Source organism: Sinohyriopsis cumingii, chromosome 1 (genome assembly GCF_028554795.1).
Source record: "Sinohyriopsis cumingii isolate HCF-2022 chromosome 1, ASM2855479v2, whole genome shotgun sequence".
Lineage (NCBI taxonomy): Eukaryota > Metazoa > Mollusca > Bivalvia > Unionida > Unionidae > Sinohyriopsis > Sinohyriopsis cumingii.
Window position 1 is genome coordinate 132,691,559 of NC_142961.1, and position 16,731 is coordinate 132,708,289.

Below are 16,731 nucleotides of genomic sequence, written 5' to 3' on the forward strand. Positions count from 1 at the left end.
AGTTTGTTTGTCTAAGTAATTGCTATAAAAACTAGGCCTAGCTACTGATGCCTTCATGACTGAATTTCACTACAACACTAGAACTAACCGGGCTAAGGTGAGGGGCATTTAAAAAAAAATATGGTATGGTCAGTCAATGTACCTCTTAAATAATCACAGGGCAAAGTCGTCTTTGCTTCCCTAACAGAAGAAGGCGAAGTTTACATTTTTAGGCGACTTGTCACCCACTTACAAATGACATTTTGTCTAAGTCTCGACATGCCTTGATTCTGAGGTCACATGCACTGCTTATTCCACTACATTCGGAAATGAACACAATAACGAAAGCTAAAGTTGTTTATTTGATGTACTTTTATAATGACCACATGTACATCTCTGGGTCTTTCTGCCTCAAAATTCAGTCATTGTAAATATCTACATCTTCCCACGCGTTCGCCAGTCAGAGCCTTTGAACTTGCTGCCCAGCTATTGCATCATGTTCTTTTTTATGTACTCTTATAAAATGGCAACATGTATATATCATGGGGTCTTTCAGTCACTGAATTCTGTCAATGTAAATATCAACACAGTTAATTGATCAACACATTTTCCCACAAAGCAGGTGGCTGAAGCAGGGCTGGCAAGTCTTTGAATTTTGCCGCACACATATTACATGCGTACGGAAGACTCCCGCCTCAGTGATTTTCTGTGTCCCAGATCAAAAATTGGCGTCCAAATACGTGTAATTAAGTATTTCCGAGATCTCTGGACTAGGTGGAACATGATGCTACATGACTGTGGCATTATGTCCCAGTGCTGGGCATCAGTATAATCTGCCATACTGCAGACATTGTAGCGATATGATGGAACATTTCTTAAAGCTACATTAAAAATCCAAATCACACACACATGCAGCAGCGTGCCTCTTTCATTTAAATGCCCCCCTTCCCCCAGCATCTTGTGTTAATGGTCAACTGGTGTAGCAGTATTGGCGTAAATGTTACAAATGCCTTTTTTATATTTGTAAAAGTGATCAGTACAAACAGAAAATACTGATTGGTTTATCTGTATGGATTTTAGTACTCACATACCATTTATTTTAACCCAGGTTTTGCATATACCATGGGGGAATGGGGTGGGGATGACGGGTGATTTATTTTAGTTGTGTATGGATAGCAAATTATTTTTTTTATATGTATTGCTTTCACCACACTTTGTGGATATAATTATACATGTGTAAGTATATTTTGAACTTTTATTAAAATTTGCAAAAGTGCTGATTGTCATTTTGAACCAGGTACTCAAGCAAGAAAAATGGTGATCATTACCTTTGCATATTTTAACTTTGGCCTAAAAAGAAAATGTTTCTGTTTCCGAAGGCCAGTCTCTCTAAAATAATGAGTTCAACACAGATCATACACAGTTTGAGTCATTTACTCCACTGAGTCTAATAATTGTGCTTCAGTTAAGTATCATTCATCTCTCTCGATATATTGCTTGCTGCAGTAAGTCTGCTCAGAAGAACTACATTTCTCTTTAACTGTCTTTAAATTCTCTTTGGGCATTTTGTTTTTGATTTCCAGCAGGTGGACATCTCAACAAAGTCAGATCATTTTCATTACTCACATATGTATCTCACATTGTTACACCAGCAGATGTCATGTACACTGACTACAGGAACAGAAAATAATGTTTATCCAGTCAATTTCTGCTTGTATTATGAGTCATTTACAGGAGTTATTGCCTCTGAATATCTATCCTTTTCTCCCATGCAGTGCCACTATATTAATAGCAATAGTGCTTCCTTTGTTTTCTAAGGAGGAGTTACCAGCCTCATAGAATCTCGAACAAATCATAATTGATGAACATTTATTGTACAAAATTAATCTTTTTGAAAAAAAATGGCATATACTTTGTTATTCTAATTTATCATATTATTTTTTGCATTTCAGATGTGTAATATGCATGTGTGATTTTGTGATGGGAGAATCTCTACGATTTCTGCCGTGTATGCATACATATCACAAAGACTGTATAGATGACTGGCTAATGAGATCCTTTACATGTCCATCATGTATGGAACCAGTGGATGCTGCTCTTCTCACCTCATATGAGACAAGTTAGCTTAGAAATCAGCATGACAGATATTCTCCACGTACATGTGATAAAGACATAATGAATAAAGTTGTTGCTGAAATGTAGAATTTTGTCAGGAGAGTTAATGAGGCCACCAGTGTGCAAGTATGGAAAGATTTTTTAAGAGTCCCTGCAGATGATATGAATGACATGATGCATGGCAGTTTGTTTGCAGTATGTGGAAAACCAAATCCACTGTGACTTCCCTTGTATGTATTTACTTGTATATGTATTAGAATATTCCAGAAATACATGCATTATATTTATTTGGTAGACATGTCCCAAAGTTGCTTGGGTCTGTCTCATATTGTTGTGTGTGTATACACCAAATAGGACTGAAGAAATTTGAAGAAGTCTGAACATATTGTTTAAAATAGTAATGATGCGGAAGTAAATATTCCAGCATCCATTATTTGTCCATTAACAAAGTGTTGTTACCACTCTTGTTTTTAATCAGAATTTGTTAAAATTTGGAATACAGGCTTATATCAAGTTCTTGGATGCATTCAGTGATGAGCAAGATCCATATATACAAATGAGGTGATCTTGCATCTGATTGGCTGAGCTTGTCCCCACTATGGAAGTAAATTTCTGATCCAGTTTTGATCAAGCTTGAAATGTAGGCTTTTGTCATTACTATTCGGGACAGTGGCATTAATGAGTAAGATTCATGTATAATACTGTCATGAGATGGTCTTATATCTGTTTGTATCAGCTTACTACCACTCCTGAAGGCATAGTTCTGATCCAGTTTGATCAGAATTGGAATATGGACTTGCATCATCAAGATCTTGGGCAAGGTGCATAGTAACCCGTTACAGTCTTTGTCTGTTACAGTGCAGGATGTCAGTATACATGTGCCCAATCCATATAATGCAGTGTGCTATAAATAGAACATCTTTTACCTAAATGACTGGCCTGTCTATACAGAGTTATTTCTGTGTAGTACATGTTAAGTGCAACATAAATTTTAACTGTTTTGTACACAACTGTCATCTACAGTTAGGTTCAAGGGTAAAATCTGTTCTTTATAGGTGTATAATTATTTTTCACAGAAGAAATTTTTATTTACTTTAAAATCTTTAGAGAACTCATTCACAAAGTCAGTAAACCATGCTTGACCTTTATCAAACACTAAATCTACTTGCTTGCTGTTTCCGTCTACATTGCTAAATGATAAATTATCGATATATGTGTTGCCTACATTGACTTTGGAGCCTACATCTGAAATACTGAAGCCTTCATTTTGTAATTCTTATCCAAACTCAGAAAGCCCTAAGCAGAATCCACATCCTCCTTTTGGAGAATGGAGAATTCGACCCAGTTACTTTAAATAGCAAATTACTACTAGATCTTAAATAGCAATTGCATGATGTGATATAATGGTCACTTACCTCAATGGCAGTAGTTTCTAATAGGGTTTTTTTCCCTGAAGTTGGTGCCATGAAAACCAGCTCAAAATAACTGATGTTTACTATAGGTATCTAAACAAGCTTCCATTTGGATGATGCAGACATCCAATAATGAGAATGGGGTAGAGGAATCCAAAAGTACTTAATGGGTTAATGAGGTGATTTTGTATGTGATTAATTGAGCTTGTCAGCACTTTAGCAATTCAATTTCAGATCAGTTATGATCAAACTTGGTAAATAGGCTTACATCATCAAGTTATATAATGTTTTATTATATGAGAAAGATCTAATCATATTAATGATGTGATCTTGCATACAGTTGATTGTACTCCATACCACATGAGAGACTGGATTTCTGACCTAATATTAGAGAGACTTGTTTGATAGACTAAAATTGTCAAGATAATGGATGAGTTTTATTATGAGCGAGACTGGTGCATATTTATGAGGCAGTCTTGCATCTGATGCAGAAATTTTTTACCACTATAAATACTGTATTTTGGGAATATGATCAAACTTGGTAACGTGTGTCATCTAGATCTTGGTTCAACATGATTATGAGTGAAATTCATGCAACTGATGATTATGAGTTAAATTTGTGCATACAAATGATTGTGTGAAATTCATGCATATTAGTGATTATGAGTGAAATTCATGCATATTAGTGATTATGAGTGAAATTCATGCATATTAGTGATTATGAGTGAAATTCATGCATATTGATGATTATGAGTGAAATTCATGCATATTAATGATTATGAATGAAATTCATGCACATTTATGATTTGACCTTGCATGTCATTGACTGAACTTGTCAGCAATTTTAGCAACTTTATTTCTGATCAGATTTTGATCAAAACTTGTTAAATATTGTTAAATTATCAAGCTGTTGGATAAATTTGATTATGAGCAAGATCTATGCATATTAGTATGGTAATTATTGCATCGTATTGGCTGAGTTTGTTACCACTCTGGAGACCAAATTCCAGTCAGAATTTGCAATCTGACTCTACCCTTGGATCAGTTCAGGTGAAATAGTAACTCATTATTCTCATTTCTCCTTCAGATACATTCCCCAATCACTTTATGCTACCTCACAAATCCAGCCATACTAAACGATGAACATAATTTTATCCTATCTATGTTGAATAAACAAAGGGCAGTAACTCTTGCTCATTACCTCCCCTTGATTCAATTATGTGACAGCTTTAGCTTCACTGCTGTACAGCTCACATGTCATACAGTTATCCTCTGACAATCCAGCCGTTTCTGCATTTTAAGAGGCGCAACCATTGTTCCTTTTCGATTTATTGTGTGGACTCATTGATCTACTGCTGGTTGTATGCATATTTTACAATTTCTGCCAATGTTTGAGTTTTTTGTCACTTTTTTGAACTTTGTCTTTGAGACCCCATCCCACCACAGTATTGTTGACCTATATAAGGTCGTTTTGAGTCAGCGTGAATTTGACCTTTCTCACTTACTCTTTTCATTACAGAATGTGATTTAGCGACAACAATTTAGTGCTCATGGTTAATTATTACTAAGCATTGTACACAAGTCTAATAGGACCATAGGTTTATGATATGACACTTTCACTACCTGTTAGTGATGACCGTGTTTTAGTGACTTAGTCTTTTCGAATACATTACTAATTTCTGCTTTAATTTGTTCATTTTTTATGTCATTTAAGTGAAATGTCTTCCAAGTGTCTGAAATGCAAGAAATTCAAGGCCATGAGGACACTCATGCCCCCAGCATTGTACGCATGAAATGAATGTCAGAATCATTTTTTGTAATATATGTAATGCTTGGTCTGATAATACCTGGAAAGCAGTACTGCAGAAAGCAGCATAGCTGAAGGAAAGGATGTCAAAATCATGAAAGTACAACACTGACGTCCTCAGTCGCCACCCCAAATATGCTTCCATGGCATGCCAAGTGGAGGATGCTGGGTCCCCCCACCCCTTCCAAAGTTCTTCAGGTGCAACCAACAGCTACAGCTACATCAGGGGATGGAAAGGATACAGGAAGGGATTAACTGTTGATTTATCAGTTGTGTCATCTGGTGCAGGAGATGACAGTGCAACCCCTTACATCTGGGCAACTTTTGCCCCTCTTTCCATCTCTTGCTTCTACATGTGCATTGGAGTGATATTCCCCCAACTTTAGGCAGCCCAGAAACTGTAAGTTCCTCTAGATGCCCAAGCATGACTTTTGGGCCTGTACAAAATCAGGGAACATGAGGTTAATGCCAGATCCACTGGATCCAAATAATGATACTGCCGCACTGTTACCAGCCATCCAGCTGTTCTGACATCACCAGCTGTCCAGTCGACACTGGCAGTTCAGCTGATTAAGCATTCCCAGCATTCCAGTAGAAATGGTCCAACCAAACAGTTTATACAGGGATCTTTGTAATAGAGCCATTCATCTAGCTGGGCAATGGCTTCAAATCAGTACTATACATGTGATTTCGATGAGAAATTGGTCCATTCTGCCTGACCCTTTGGAGTTCTGGTACTGGTGACAGCTGGGCCAACTTTTATACTGCCTGCTTCTGGGCCAACCACATGCTGTCTACACCAGCTGGCGATGCTGGACTCACTGCCTACCTTCAAGGGAGAGATAGTGACTTCATCAAATACAATAGGTCAAAATCATTGATGCCACACAGTATGACTTATGCAGAGCTGCAAACCAAACTGAAAAAGGATCCAGGGCACGGTGAGTGTGATGAGATGCAGGTAAATCAATTTTCTTCTGATCTGACTATGGAGCAGACTGAATTCCACTTTGGATCAGCTGCCATCGAGGAAACTTATTGGGTGTTGGCCATTTCAGAATGCCCTCCACCATTACCACTACACAAGATCACAAAGTCAAGGCATCATTTGATTTTTGGAAAGGAGGAGGAAGAAATGCTCTCTTTCTGGATCCTTTTCCAATTGGCAAATTTTAAAGAGATTAATGACCAGCTTTCAGGTCAATCGGTGACTCTTAGGCATTCTTATTGGAAAGGCAGGTTGCAGCGGATTTCTCCTCTCGCTAGTATCAGACACTCTAACACCTTGAGTACAGATGTTGCGGCTCTTCAAAAGAATTTGCCAGCCATCCACATGTTGGCTCCATTATACTACAAAATGGATAAGAACATATTCCATGCCACATAAAAGCTGGTGTCGACATCATCTGTTGCCTCATTGGCAATCATCCAACTCACCAAATGATACAATAATAGCCACACCAAGGAGGCCATGGCCAGAACCTCTTGGTCCTTAACTGAGCAACTCACCATGGTATGGCCAATGCCTTGATGTCATCGGCCAGTCCCCACATAATCTGATGGGATGCATGTCTGTGGTCAGCATCACTCTCTTGCTTTACGGATGACCCTGTTTGGGTCTCCATTGCTCTTTGGAGGATGGATCAAAGATGTTCAGAGGCAGGCAGCTCAGGAACAGCCTCTACAACTCGCCTCACCCCTCACACAAGTGCTGGACCCTGTCAGCCTTCGGCAGAGGGATGCTCAGTGGCCCAGTCTGATGTACCCCAATACTGATCCCAATCCAATGCTGATCCCAACCCAATGCTGATCCCAACCCAGTGCTGATCCCAACCCAATACTGATCCCAACCCAATGCTGATCCCAACCCAATACTGATCCCAACCCAATGCTGATCCCAACCCAATACTGATCCCAAAACAATGCTAATCCCAACCCAATGCTGATCCCAACCCAATGACATAGGAGGCTTTCATACAGAGGTCGGAAGAAATAAACTTCCTCCACCTTCAAGCCTCCAAACTGTAAGCATTGACATACTACCACCTGCAGATAGCCTACCTGTGGGTGGCTGACTCATGCATTTTCGGGATCACTGGATCTCAAAATGGGTGGGTGATCCAGGTAATTTCGGTGGGGCTTCAGGTATTGTTCACTCAACTCCCTCCCTTCACCTATCCCCTATTCATAGAAGTCCCAGCAGATCAGGAGAAGGATGCCTTCCTTCAGCAGGAGATACAGTCACTCATCTCAAAGCAGGTGGTGGAGATAGTGCAAGAGCCTTAATCCTCAGGGTTTTATTCTTTGCTATTTCTAATTTGGAAAGCAAATGGCAAGCTCAGGCCCATCATCAACTTGAGTTATCTCAACCTTATTCAAAGATCAAAATAGAGATGGCGAGGTGAATCCACCGTTCCCATCAGACAGGGTGATTATGCCATCAGTCATGATCTGCATACTTTCATGTCCCTATTTACCCCCTATCCTGCAAGTTTTTCCATTTTGCTTACCACAACACCATTTATCAATTCACTGTTCATCCCTTTGGTCTCAACATCAGCCCTGGGCTTTAACTCCGAATATGGATTGTGTCTCCCTGTTCCGGTCAGCATCATCTTTAACGAAGACAGCATACCTGGATGATATCTTCTAGAAACACATGGTAAGTTCTGTCCTACTCCAAGGCAAGAACAATACTCCTTCTGTTCTAGTTCTTCTAGGCCTTTTTTGTTAACTGGGAAAAGTCAGACCTCTGTCCAAACCAGAACTTTGTCCATCTGGATATGGAGTTCTTAACCAGCTGGAATGTGTGGCTTCCTTGTGCTCATGTCACCAGAATTGTCAAATTTGTCAAGTCTGTTTCCAACAAGGCTTGGATTTCGACAACTCCTCATTTTATTCAATGCAGTGGCACATATGATCCTGCTTGGCTGCCTTTTTATGTGCCTCTTACAGATGCCATTGCCGACACAGTGGAACACTTTTTCATGTCCCCTCAATCAAGCCATCGTGATATGTATGCAGTCAACCCTCTCGAGCTTTTACCTTCAGAGGTTTAGTGTTGCAGAGACAAACTTTGAATCTGGTAGGGCCTGTGGCAGCAGCACAGATGGACACCAGACCCAACTAGATCAATCAACATAGCCTGTTAGCTTCACTGGATTCGCCAGTGAAACTTATGTAAGTAAGATAATTTCAACTTCATCTTCTCGGCTGTTGATAAGAGACCCAGGTCAAGGAGTCCCAGGATGTGTTGCTTGGGATAACTGAGGTAGAGGTTGGATGCTCAGCATCCCTTTCTCCTGTTATTTATTTTTCTAATGTAATGTATTTGGGGAATGTATTTGAAAGAGAAAGCAAATTTTCAAGTAAATTGTTTTTCTCTGAGAATACTTACTCAATTAAATTACTTAAAAGCCCTTCCGACTACCCTGCCACGTGAACATCCTCGTTAGTATCTTGCTCTGCTAAAAACTGGCAACACTTGGTGGTATCAGGGGGAGGTAATGGGGATGAGTTACTGTCCTTTGTCTATCTAGACTAGGATAAGACGATTTTTGTCTTTTAGTTGGGCCGGATTCACAAGGTAGCAGGCTAATATTCCTAACATAATGTGATTGGATAAGTATTCTCAGAAACATAACTGACTTAAAAATTTGCTTTCACCCTATACACAAAGAAAGCAAAGTTGACTGTTTTCTTCAGGTCCACATCATCATTCCCATTTGGCCTTTGAATGTGTTCATATTCTAAGTAAAATAGCAACTCTTTTGTCTTTTTAAAACAATTTAAACATAAGACTAGCTGTGTGTGATTTATTACACAGTAACATCTGGGGTACTAAGTTTGTCCATATGTAAAGCAGTTTATTCACTGTATGTCTAACAACTCAGCCAGTTTTACTATAAAAAAAAAACCTGTTCATTTTCAGACCATTACAGCTTATCTTTCACTCAAGTTTTGTGACGTTTTCACCATGATCCAAATACTGCCATCTAATTAAAGGTAGAATTTTTACAATAAAAACTCTAATTTTGTAGAAAATATTTTGTTGATCAGTAGATTATTTTGTTAATTAGTAGGTTATTTTGTTAATTAGTAGGTATCATTATCATCGGGTCAAGAAGCATAGAACTTTGGAGTTTCCTTAATAAAGACCCATCTTATTTGCTTGTCTTGGATGCTACTCATCCTAACCAATCTCCTTGCCTGCATTGACTTGTGACCTTTCAACTTGCTACATTTTCGCATCTCTCACAATAAAATGCACAGCGAAAGTAATTCATATTATTCCATATCCAAAAATGTGCGTTGTGGATTTTGAGTCTACCGGTATTAATTTATTATAGGGTTTTAATGAGTTGCAATGTTGTTGTTGTTTTAACTAATGTTTTCTCCTGGACTGTCTACAGCTTTTACCCCAGTTCTACATTTTACTAAATAAGAGTACAATATTGCTAAAATTTGCTTGAAAATTCTTCAGTTCTTTCAAATATTTTGAATTTTAAACCAGCCTGCCACACTTGTATCCATTTCCACTCAAAATGAACAGCTTGGCTAATGTTAATTTCAAGCAGAACCCCTTAGTAATCTAAATTTGCTTCATCCAAATGCATGCTGGGATGCAGAATGGAACCGTGTTTTAGACTTGGTGAATACTATACAAATGACCCATTTGCTAAACAGTTACTGAGGAGATTTTTGTCTGAACATTATAAAATGGCTCACTCCTTTTTGTACAAACCATTTCATCCACATACAGTTTGAAGAATGAGGGATCAGCATAATGAACTAAAATGTTGTGGGATTACTATTTGTAAAACTGTTGACTTGAAGTGGAGATGGGCATGGCAATGTCAAGGCAGAAAGTTTGTTTAAATATTAAAAAATATTTGAAGGAAAGTAATCATTTTCGAGAAAACTTTTGAAATATTGTGTAGATAAGGGTACAGAATGTGAGGGGTCCCAGCAAAACTGTATAATCAAGCTTTGTTGGTAGTATAGTGTTCAGTTTCTTTTATAATTGATATATGTAATGTACTTTGATATCAAATTGCAATCCATTTGAAGAAAATGTAACTTCTGCAAATATCAGTTTTTGCCATGTAATCTAAAAAGCATGTTGCTGTTTGATTTAGAGATACACTGACTATTTAGATTTACGTTTGTCTGTAAAAGGAATAACAGGACTGTCTGGGATACAATATTTTCATATTATGAACTTGTTTTAATTTATGAGTAAAATATTCATCAATGTATACTTCAAGTTATGAGAACCAGCATGCATAAATTACAACTAATTTACACTTCATTTTGTGTATGTAAATCATTTCATTGGTAGTTTCTTTTATGTCAGTTTGTGCAGCAATGTACCAGAGCTTTTTGAAGGTATTTTTCCTATTTTCTTTTATTTTTTACATATAATATGGCCATGATAATCAGTTCCTACAAAGTAGCTTTAACATAAGATAGAACCAATTTTTTGTGGTTGTAATCATTTAATTTATTGGTGCTTATCCACACTTCTGTGTTAAATTCTCAAAATTCTCTCAAGTTCTGATTTATTTGGAATAAAACTCAGATAGTTAAGGAAAAAATGTAATGTCTTTTATGATTCTAATTTTTATTGGAACAAAATGTGTTGAATTTCTGTATTGCGTTTAGTTTTGAATTTGAAGTTTAAGGAAGTATATGGATTATGGGTAATTGACCTCATCCGATGTTGCCAGCTGATAAGTCAATATTTGATGAGGTGGACGGTAACATTATTTATACAGCATTCAGGTGCAAGAAAAACGTTCAGAGAAATTTTGAAGTAGATTCATTAACAAAGCGTAAACCGTTTTGCACCTTTGGGGAGACATGTGATTATTATTTTATTGTATGGTTTGGATAAAACTGATACTGAATGAAATTTGAGTAATGAAGTCCTGCTGTAGCACTCATTTGATGTGCCCCCAAATGTATTTTTTTTGGGAAAGGTTTGGTCATTTATTATTCTATATTGCATTCAGTTATTAAAATATTGATAAATTTAACTTATTTAAGTCATGGGTTTTTTGGTTGTTTTTTCGTAGATTATGTACAGAGAGACAGTTAGTGCTTTTTTTCCTTCGCATTTTGTAAAATATGTCCTTGATATGATTGTTGAAATTCTTTTTACTTTTTTATTTGTAGGATGATGATTAGCACTAGTTAGTTTTTAATTAATTTTCTCCATGATAACTCTGTAATAAAATTGCATCGATGCAAGAAACAAAAAAAGATATGGTCAGTTAAGTGTCTTTTATAGATAGGTTTCTACCTACATTTCAGATTCAAGCATCAGTGCTTGTTTAGTTTGCAGTATCAACATTTTTATTTTCCAGGTAAATTTTTAAAAAATAGAAATAAAAAATACCTGTAATAATTCCTCCACTTGTATTGCATATTGATTTATCTGTGTCCATCTTTTGAGTTGCACAGTCAACATAGTTCTAGATTAAGGCCTTCCAGGACCTAAGCACTGAAATTATTATGGTGACCCCCCTCCCCTTACAAAATATGAAATGTAATAAAACAATATTAAAAGCTTAAATAGCAGGAAAATGCCATCATTCCAAATCAAAATACTCTTACATGCTGATTGAAATGGTTCAGTTTTATCAGCAACAATCAATCTGAATTTTTTCTGGTGTCTCTGTCGGGCTGGTGCCTTAAGCACATGGTTAGTGTGCTTACCCAGTAATTCGGCACTGAGTCAACACTTAGTTTTGGTGAGCAAAGACCAATTTAAGTTCCAAGTTTGTTTTTATTCAGAACCTCTGATACTTGAATCCTCCTTATTGAGGTGGACCCGAATTTTGGGGATTGATTTTGCATTGTTCATGGTTTAATAAGAATAGTATTCAGGGTTGAAAGTCTTCTAGAATACTATTACATATTGATTAGATTTAGATGAAATTTATGTTTCCAAAAGTTCTTTCCAAGATCAGCTTTACCTACATGTATATTTACAATTTATTAGTGCGAGATATACAATACAGATTTCCATGCATGTATTGTAAGATTTTTATGTTAATAGTAATGAAGTGTCCAAGTGAACACATTTCTTTTCTGTTTGTTGCTTCAGTATTTATTTTATTGGTAAATGTGTTTATTTTATCTTCGATATTGAACTGGAACAATGCTGATGACATAAAAATGTTAGGCTTTTGATGACATGAAGTTATTCAAGCAGATTCTTAAAACTGGAGTTCTCATCAAATCAGTACATTTTTTTCTGACATGTTTGTTAAAATCAGGTTTAAAACTGCTGGTTATATCCAATGGCTAGCTGTTTATTTTAATATTAATGCCTGTAAATTAGGCTGAGAAGAGAGAAGCTTTTTGAGTTACCTGGTAACTCGTTTGTGTATTACAATGAAGGTATTTTGATACGATCATCACTTTAATAAATAATAGATATGTTTATAATATATATGTTCATGGCTATTTCATTTAAACATACATGGCACCCAGGGAAGGCAGATTTTATACAAATATATTGCCAACGTACTCTGACTACTCTTTGAGTTTGTATGTAAATGATTCCAAATTCTAAATTACATCTCTGGGTGACTACTCCACATGGAATGTGCCTTCCCTGGCTTCCAAGTATGTTTTCCTGGAATAGATCTCAAGGGATCTCAATATAGATATATAGGTATATATGTGCAATGTAATTTCTTGTTTATCTGTAAATGTGTTATGGAGTAATTTTTTGCACACCCATCTCCAGTTTGTGATAAATGGTGAAAATTCACTGCCATATTTACCATGTATTGCATACACCCAGCTACAACACGATCCAAATAATGTACCACCAGACCTGGGTCTTAGCTGATGGCTTAAAATACTAGAGAGAACCTCCTGCAGGCACATAGAATAGATGTATAAGCCCTCTGGTATTTTATTAAAGGCAACTTGTGGAGTAGGGAACTGTGCTGACACTCAATGGAAAAGGTTTTTTTCTCCTATTGCCTTGGCACTAAGTAACTTACTTGTGTGCCATAAAACACCAAATCCAAATGAAGAATTGACATTGATCTGTTGGCATACTTTGCAGTGGCTGATCAGAGATTGACATTGATCTTTTGGCATACTTAGCAATGGCTGATCAGAGATTGACATTGATCTGTTGGCATACTTTGCAATGGCTGATCAGAGTTAATGCTGTTCACAGTTGTATACACAAGAAAAAAAATCTTTCTTATCTGTACCTTTAGCATCAGTGTTTCTGGTCTCACTTTTACGCGACATCTCAGATTGTGTCATGTTTGCAACTCAACTGTATGTCCCTCTGTTAATTGTTGATGCGATGAAATTCATGACCAGTATTTTGATGTACTGGCTTTAGATGCTGTACATGGCTAATTTTAACTTGATTTATTTCTGTGCTGCTCTTTTTTTTAAATAACATTTTTTGGTTTTTAAATAATTATTATCCATTCATTTGTTTATTCTTACCTATGAACTCATTTATATGATTGTAGAAAAACCACTTTGACAAAGGTAATGGTAAGGTACACATATTTATGAGCATATATATAGATGATGTGAGTTGATCGTTGTGCCATTTAAGCTCATTTTCAATATTTGTGCATGCTTTTTTATGCAATATATTTTTTAGGAAAACCATGTAAGCATGATTAAGCACTTGGTAGTCAAATAGAATTTGGTTGGCATTTTTTTTATTTCATGACTTTATTAGATTTTCATGCTAGTTTGAACAATTTTCAAAATGTTTACAAGTTTAAAAATTGTTATGCTTAGGTTTTTAGTTTGCTGCAGGGCATACATGCAACACAAACACCAAATTAATTTTGGCATACATGTATCACAAACACCAAACTAATTTTGGCATACATGTATCACAAACACCAAACTTTTAGTGCATACAGTAATACCTCGTGCATTCGCGTTTCTGGATTCGCGAATTCACAGATTCGCGACATTTTCATTGGTACCCTCTGTGTACATGTTTTCTTTATTTTATTGAATTGTACCTTCATTATATGACTTTTGTGACATATGAAGTTTACCTAGTTTACCTTCCTGACAATGACAAAGAAAACGTCAGTCATTAAGTTTACAGTCCCATTCATTACTTGGTTTTACCTTACTGTGAGTGCAAAAGAAAACGGCAGCCAATGAATTAGTATAGGGGTAATATTAGTATACATGTACCGTACTGTAAATGCGCTAGTGTGGCAAATACCCATTAGGCGATACTGTACTCTATCTTTACGTCAACCATTTATTTCTCTTTTTAAGGGTAATGTTGTTGTTGTTGTTGTTGTGGGGTTTAACGCCATTTTTCAGCACGATAGGCTATACATGGCGGCCAGTATTAATGGTGGAGGAAGAACCCGGAAAACCCCGGAAAGAACCACCGACCCACGAGAAGCTCCTGGCAGGCTTTCTCACATGCCCACATTGGCTGAATCTTAGACTCGAACCGCCGCAGACAGAGGTGAGATGGCAGTGATCCGTAACGAAGAGCGCTTTAGACCACTCGGCCACTCGGGGCCCCCTAAGGGTAATGTATTAAACTAACTTTTAAATGAAATTAAAGTGATTTAGGAGCATGATTTGGGTCATATTTAGGGTTTAACCCCCCAAAAAATAAGCATTTATTAGCATTTTTAGTGACTCGTACCAAACATTTGCGATTCCTCCTGATCCGCGACTGGTTCTGGAACCTAACCTCGCGAATGTTCGAGGTATTACTGTACATGTATCACAGCATCAAACTAGTTGTACTTGTAAGCAGAATTGTTATGAAAATCTGGTCAGTATTCTCAAAATATTCACACCAATTATGGTGTCCCCCCATTCCACGTCTTTTTCTCTTTGGAGACCAGTATTTATTATAATGTAAGCACATTGGCTTTTTGAATGTTAGGGGCCATGTCCTTTTGTTGTGTTAATATCTGGAAAATCTGTGATGATGATGGGAAAGTGCATTTGCCATTGAATAATAATTTCACACTTTTTCTTGTAAAGTTTTTCATTATATGGAAGTAAGATAAAATAAATGTTTAAAAGTACACCAGTTTTCCACTGATCATTTTTGTCTTGTACTAGATTTTGCAAGTGTATTATTGGAGTTCAGACTTGTTACCTCGTTCAGAAGGCTTTGCTCATGAGCCTGACTTCTGAATTCAGGAACAGGAAGTTCATGATAGTACACACATGCATCAGATATATGCATATTCAGTTTGTAATTTTGAGATTTTTTGTAAAACAGGTTGATTTGTGCAAGACTGTATCTATATCAGACATAATAAACTACAGCAGTCAATGATGGCTGCATCACAAACAGCCTAGTTCACTACAATCGGCATGGCAGGGTTTTACAGAGGGAAACTTGCATTGGGAAACCAAGGCTAGGACAAGATGGGTATTTCGAGTCCATAACATCTCTTAATTTGTGACACAATTCGGGAAAGTCTGTGTGTGGTTTCTGCAGCATTCCTTTATGAAGGATTGTCGCATTTCAACCAGATGTTTGTATACAGCTTTATATCAACAAGACCTTAAGTTCATTTTCCACAATTCCATAACATTGTTTAGGATTTATGTCCTTTTGATTCATCACACTTCTAACTTTGGTTTCTGCTGCATAGATTCTTCCATTTTAACTAAATTTTGTACCAACTTTTATACTGATCAGTACCTTGAAATAGTTTGTTCCTGGTGTTATATGGCATCATTTACAAGAGTTATGGCTGCTGATAGTTGGTTCTCCTGACTTTCATTTCTGCTGCATTATTTACCAAGGATTGTTGCTCAGTACTTATGAGTTCTTGAAAGAGTTTACTTTCCAGAATTCGACCACTCCGTGGCCAAAGTGGTTAGAGTGTCTATCTCAGATGCAGGAGGTTTCGGATTCAAACCCTGGCCGAGTCTTATCATTGAGAGGTTAGTGTTAGGACTGGTCAGCCTGGTGTCAGGATAATGTGACTGGGTGGGACATCATGCTACATGTCTGCGGCATGATGCCTTGGTGCTAGACCTCATTATAAACTGCCTCATGGCAGTCATCATAGTGATATGATTGGAAAATTGTTAAAGCTATGTTAAAAATCCAAATCACACACAGACACAATTTTTTATATATTACATAACGAGAATTATATTTTAAAAGTTACTAGACCATAGTAAAATAGCACAGCTGTTCGAACTCACATTAAATCATACTGTTTTTCTAAGAAGAATTAGAGCCATTAGGTTTTTTCTCCTTGCCAGAATATCAAGTCAAATGAGATAATACCACTTATGAGTGAAAGATTTGTTTTTGCTTTAGGCTGCCACAAAAATCAGTAGTGACTATGTAGGGTCTGTAACAGTTATCATTTTATCCATTAGGGTCTGTACCAAAATTTGAATGTTGTA

The 16,731-nt window shown here is 36.9% G+C and overlaps 1 protein-coding gene across 1 annotated transcript in view; it reads left to right on the plus strand.

Annotated features, from left to right (window-relative positions):
• Positions 1–15,383, plus strand: part of LOC149807882 (RING finger protein 11-like) — a 34,471-nt gene extending 19,088 nt beyond the window's left edge. Inside the window, exon 3 of the mRNA XM_089971568.1 lies at positions 1,932–15,383. Within this exon, the coding sequence (XP_089827694.1) occupies positions 1,932–2,103 (172 nt within the window). The 3' untranslated portion in view covers positions 2,104–15,383. The remainder of the gene's footprint in view (positions 1–1,931) is intronic.
• Positions 15,384–16,731: the final 1,348 nt, after the last annotated feature.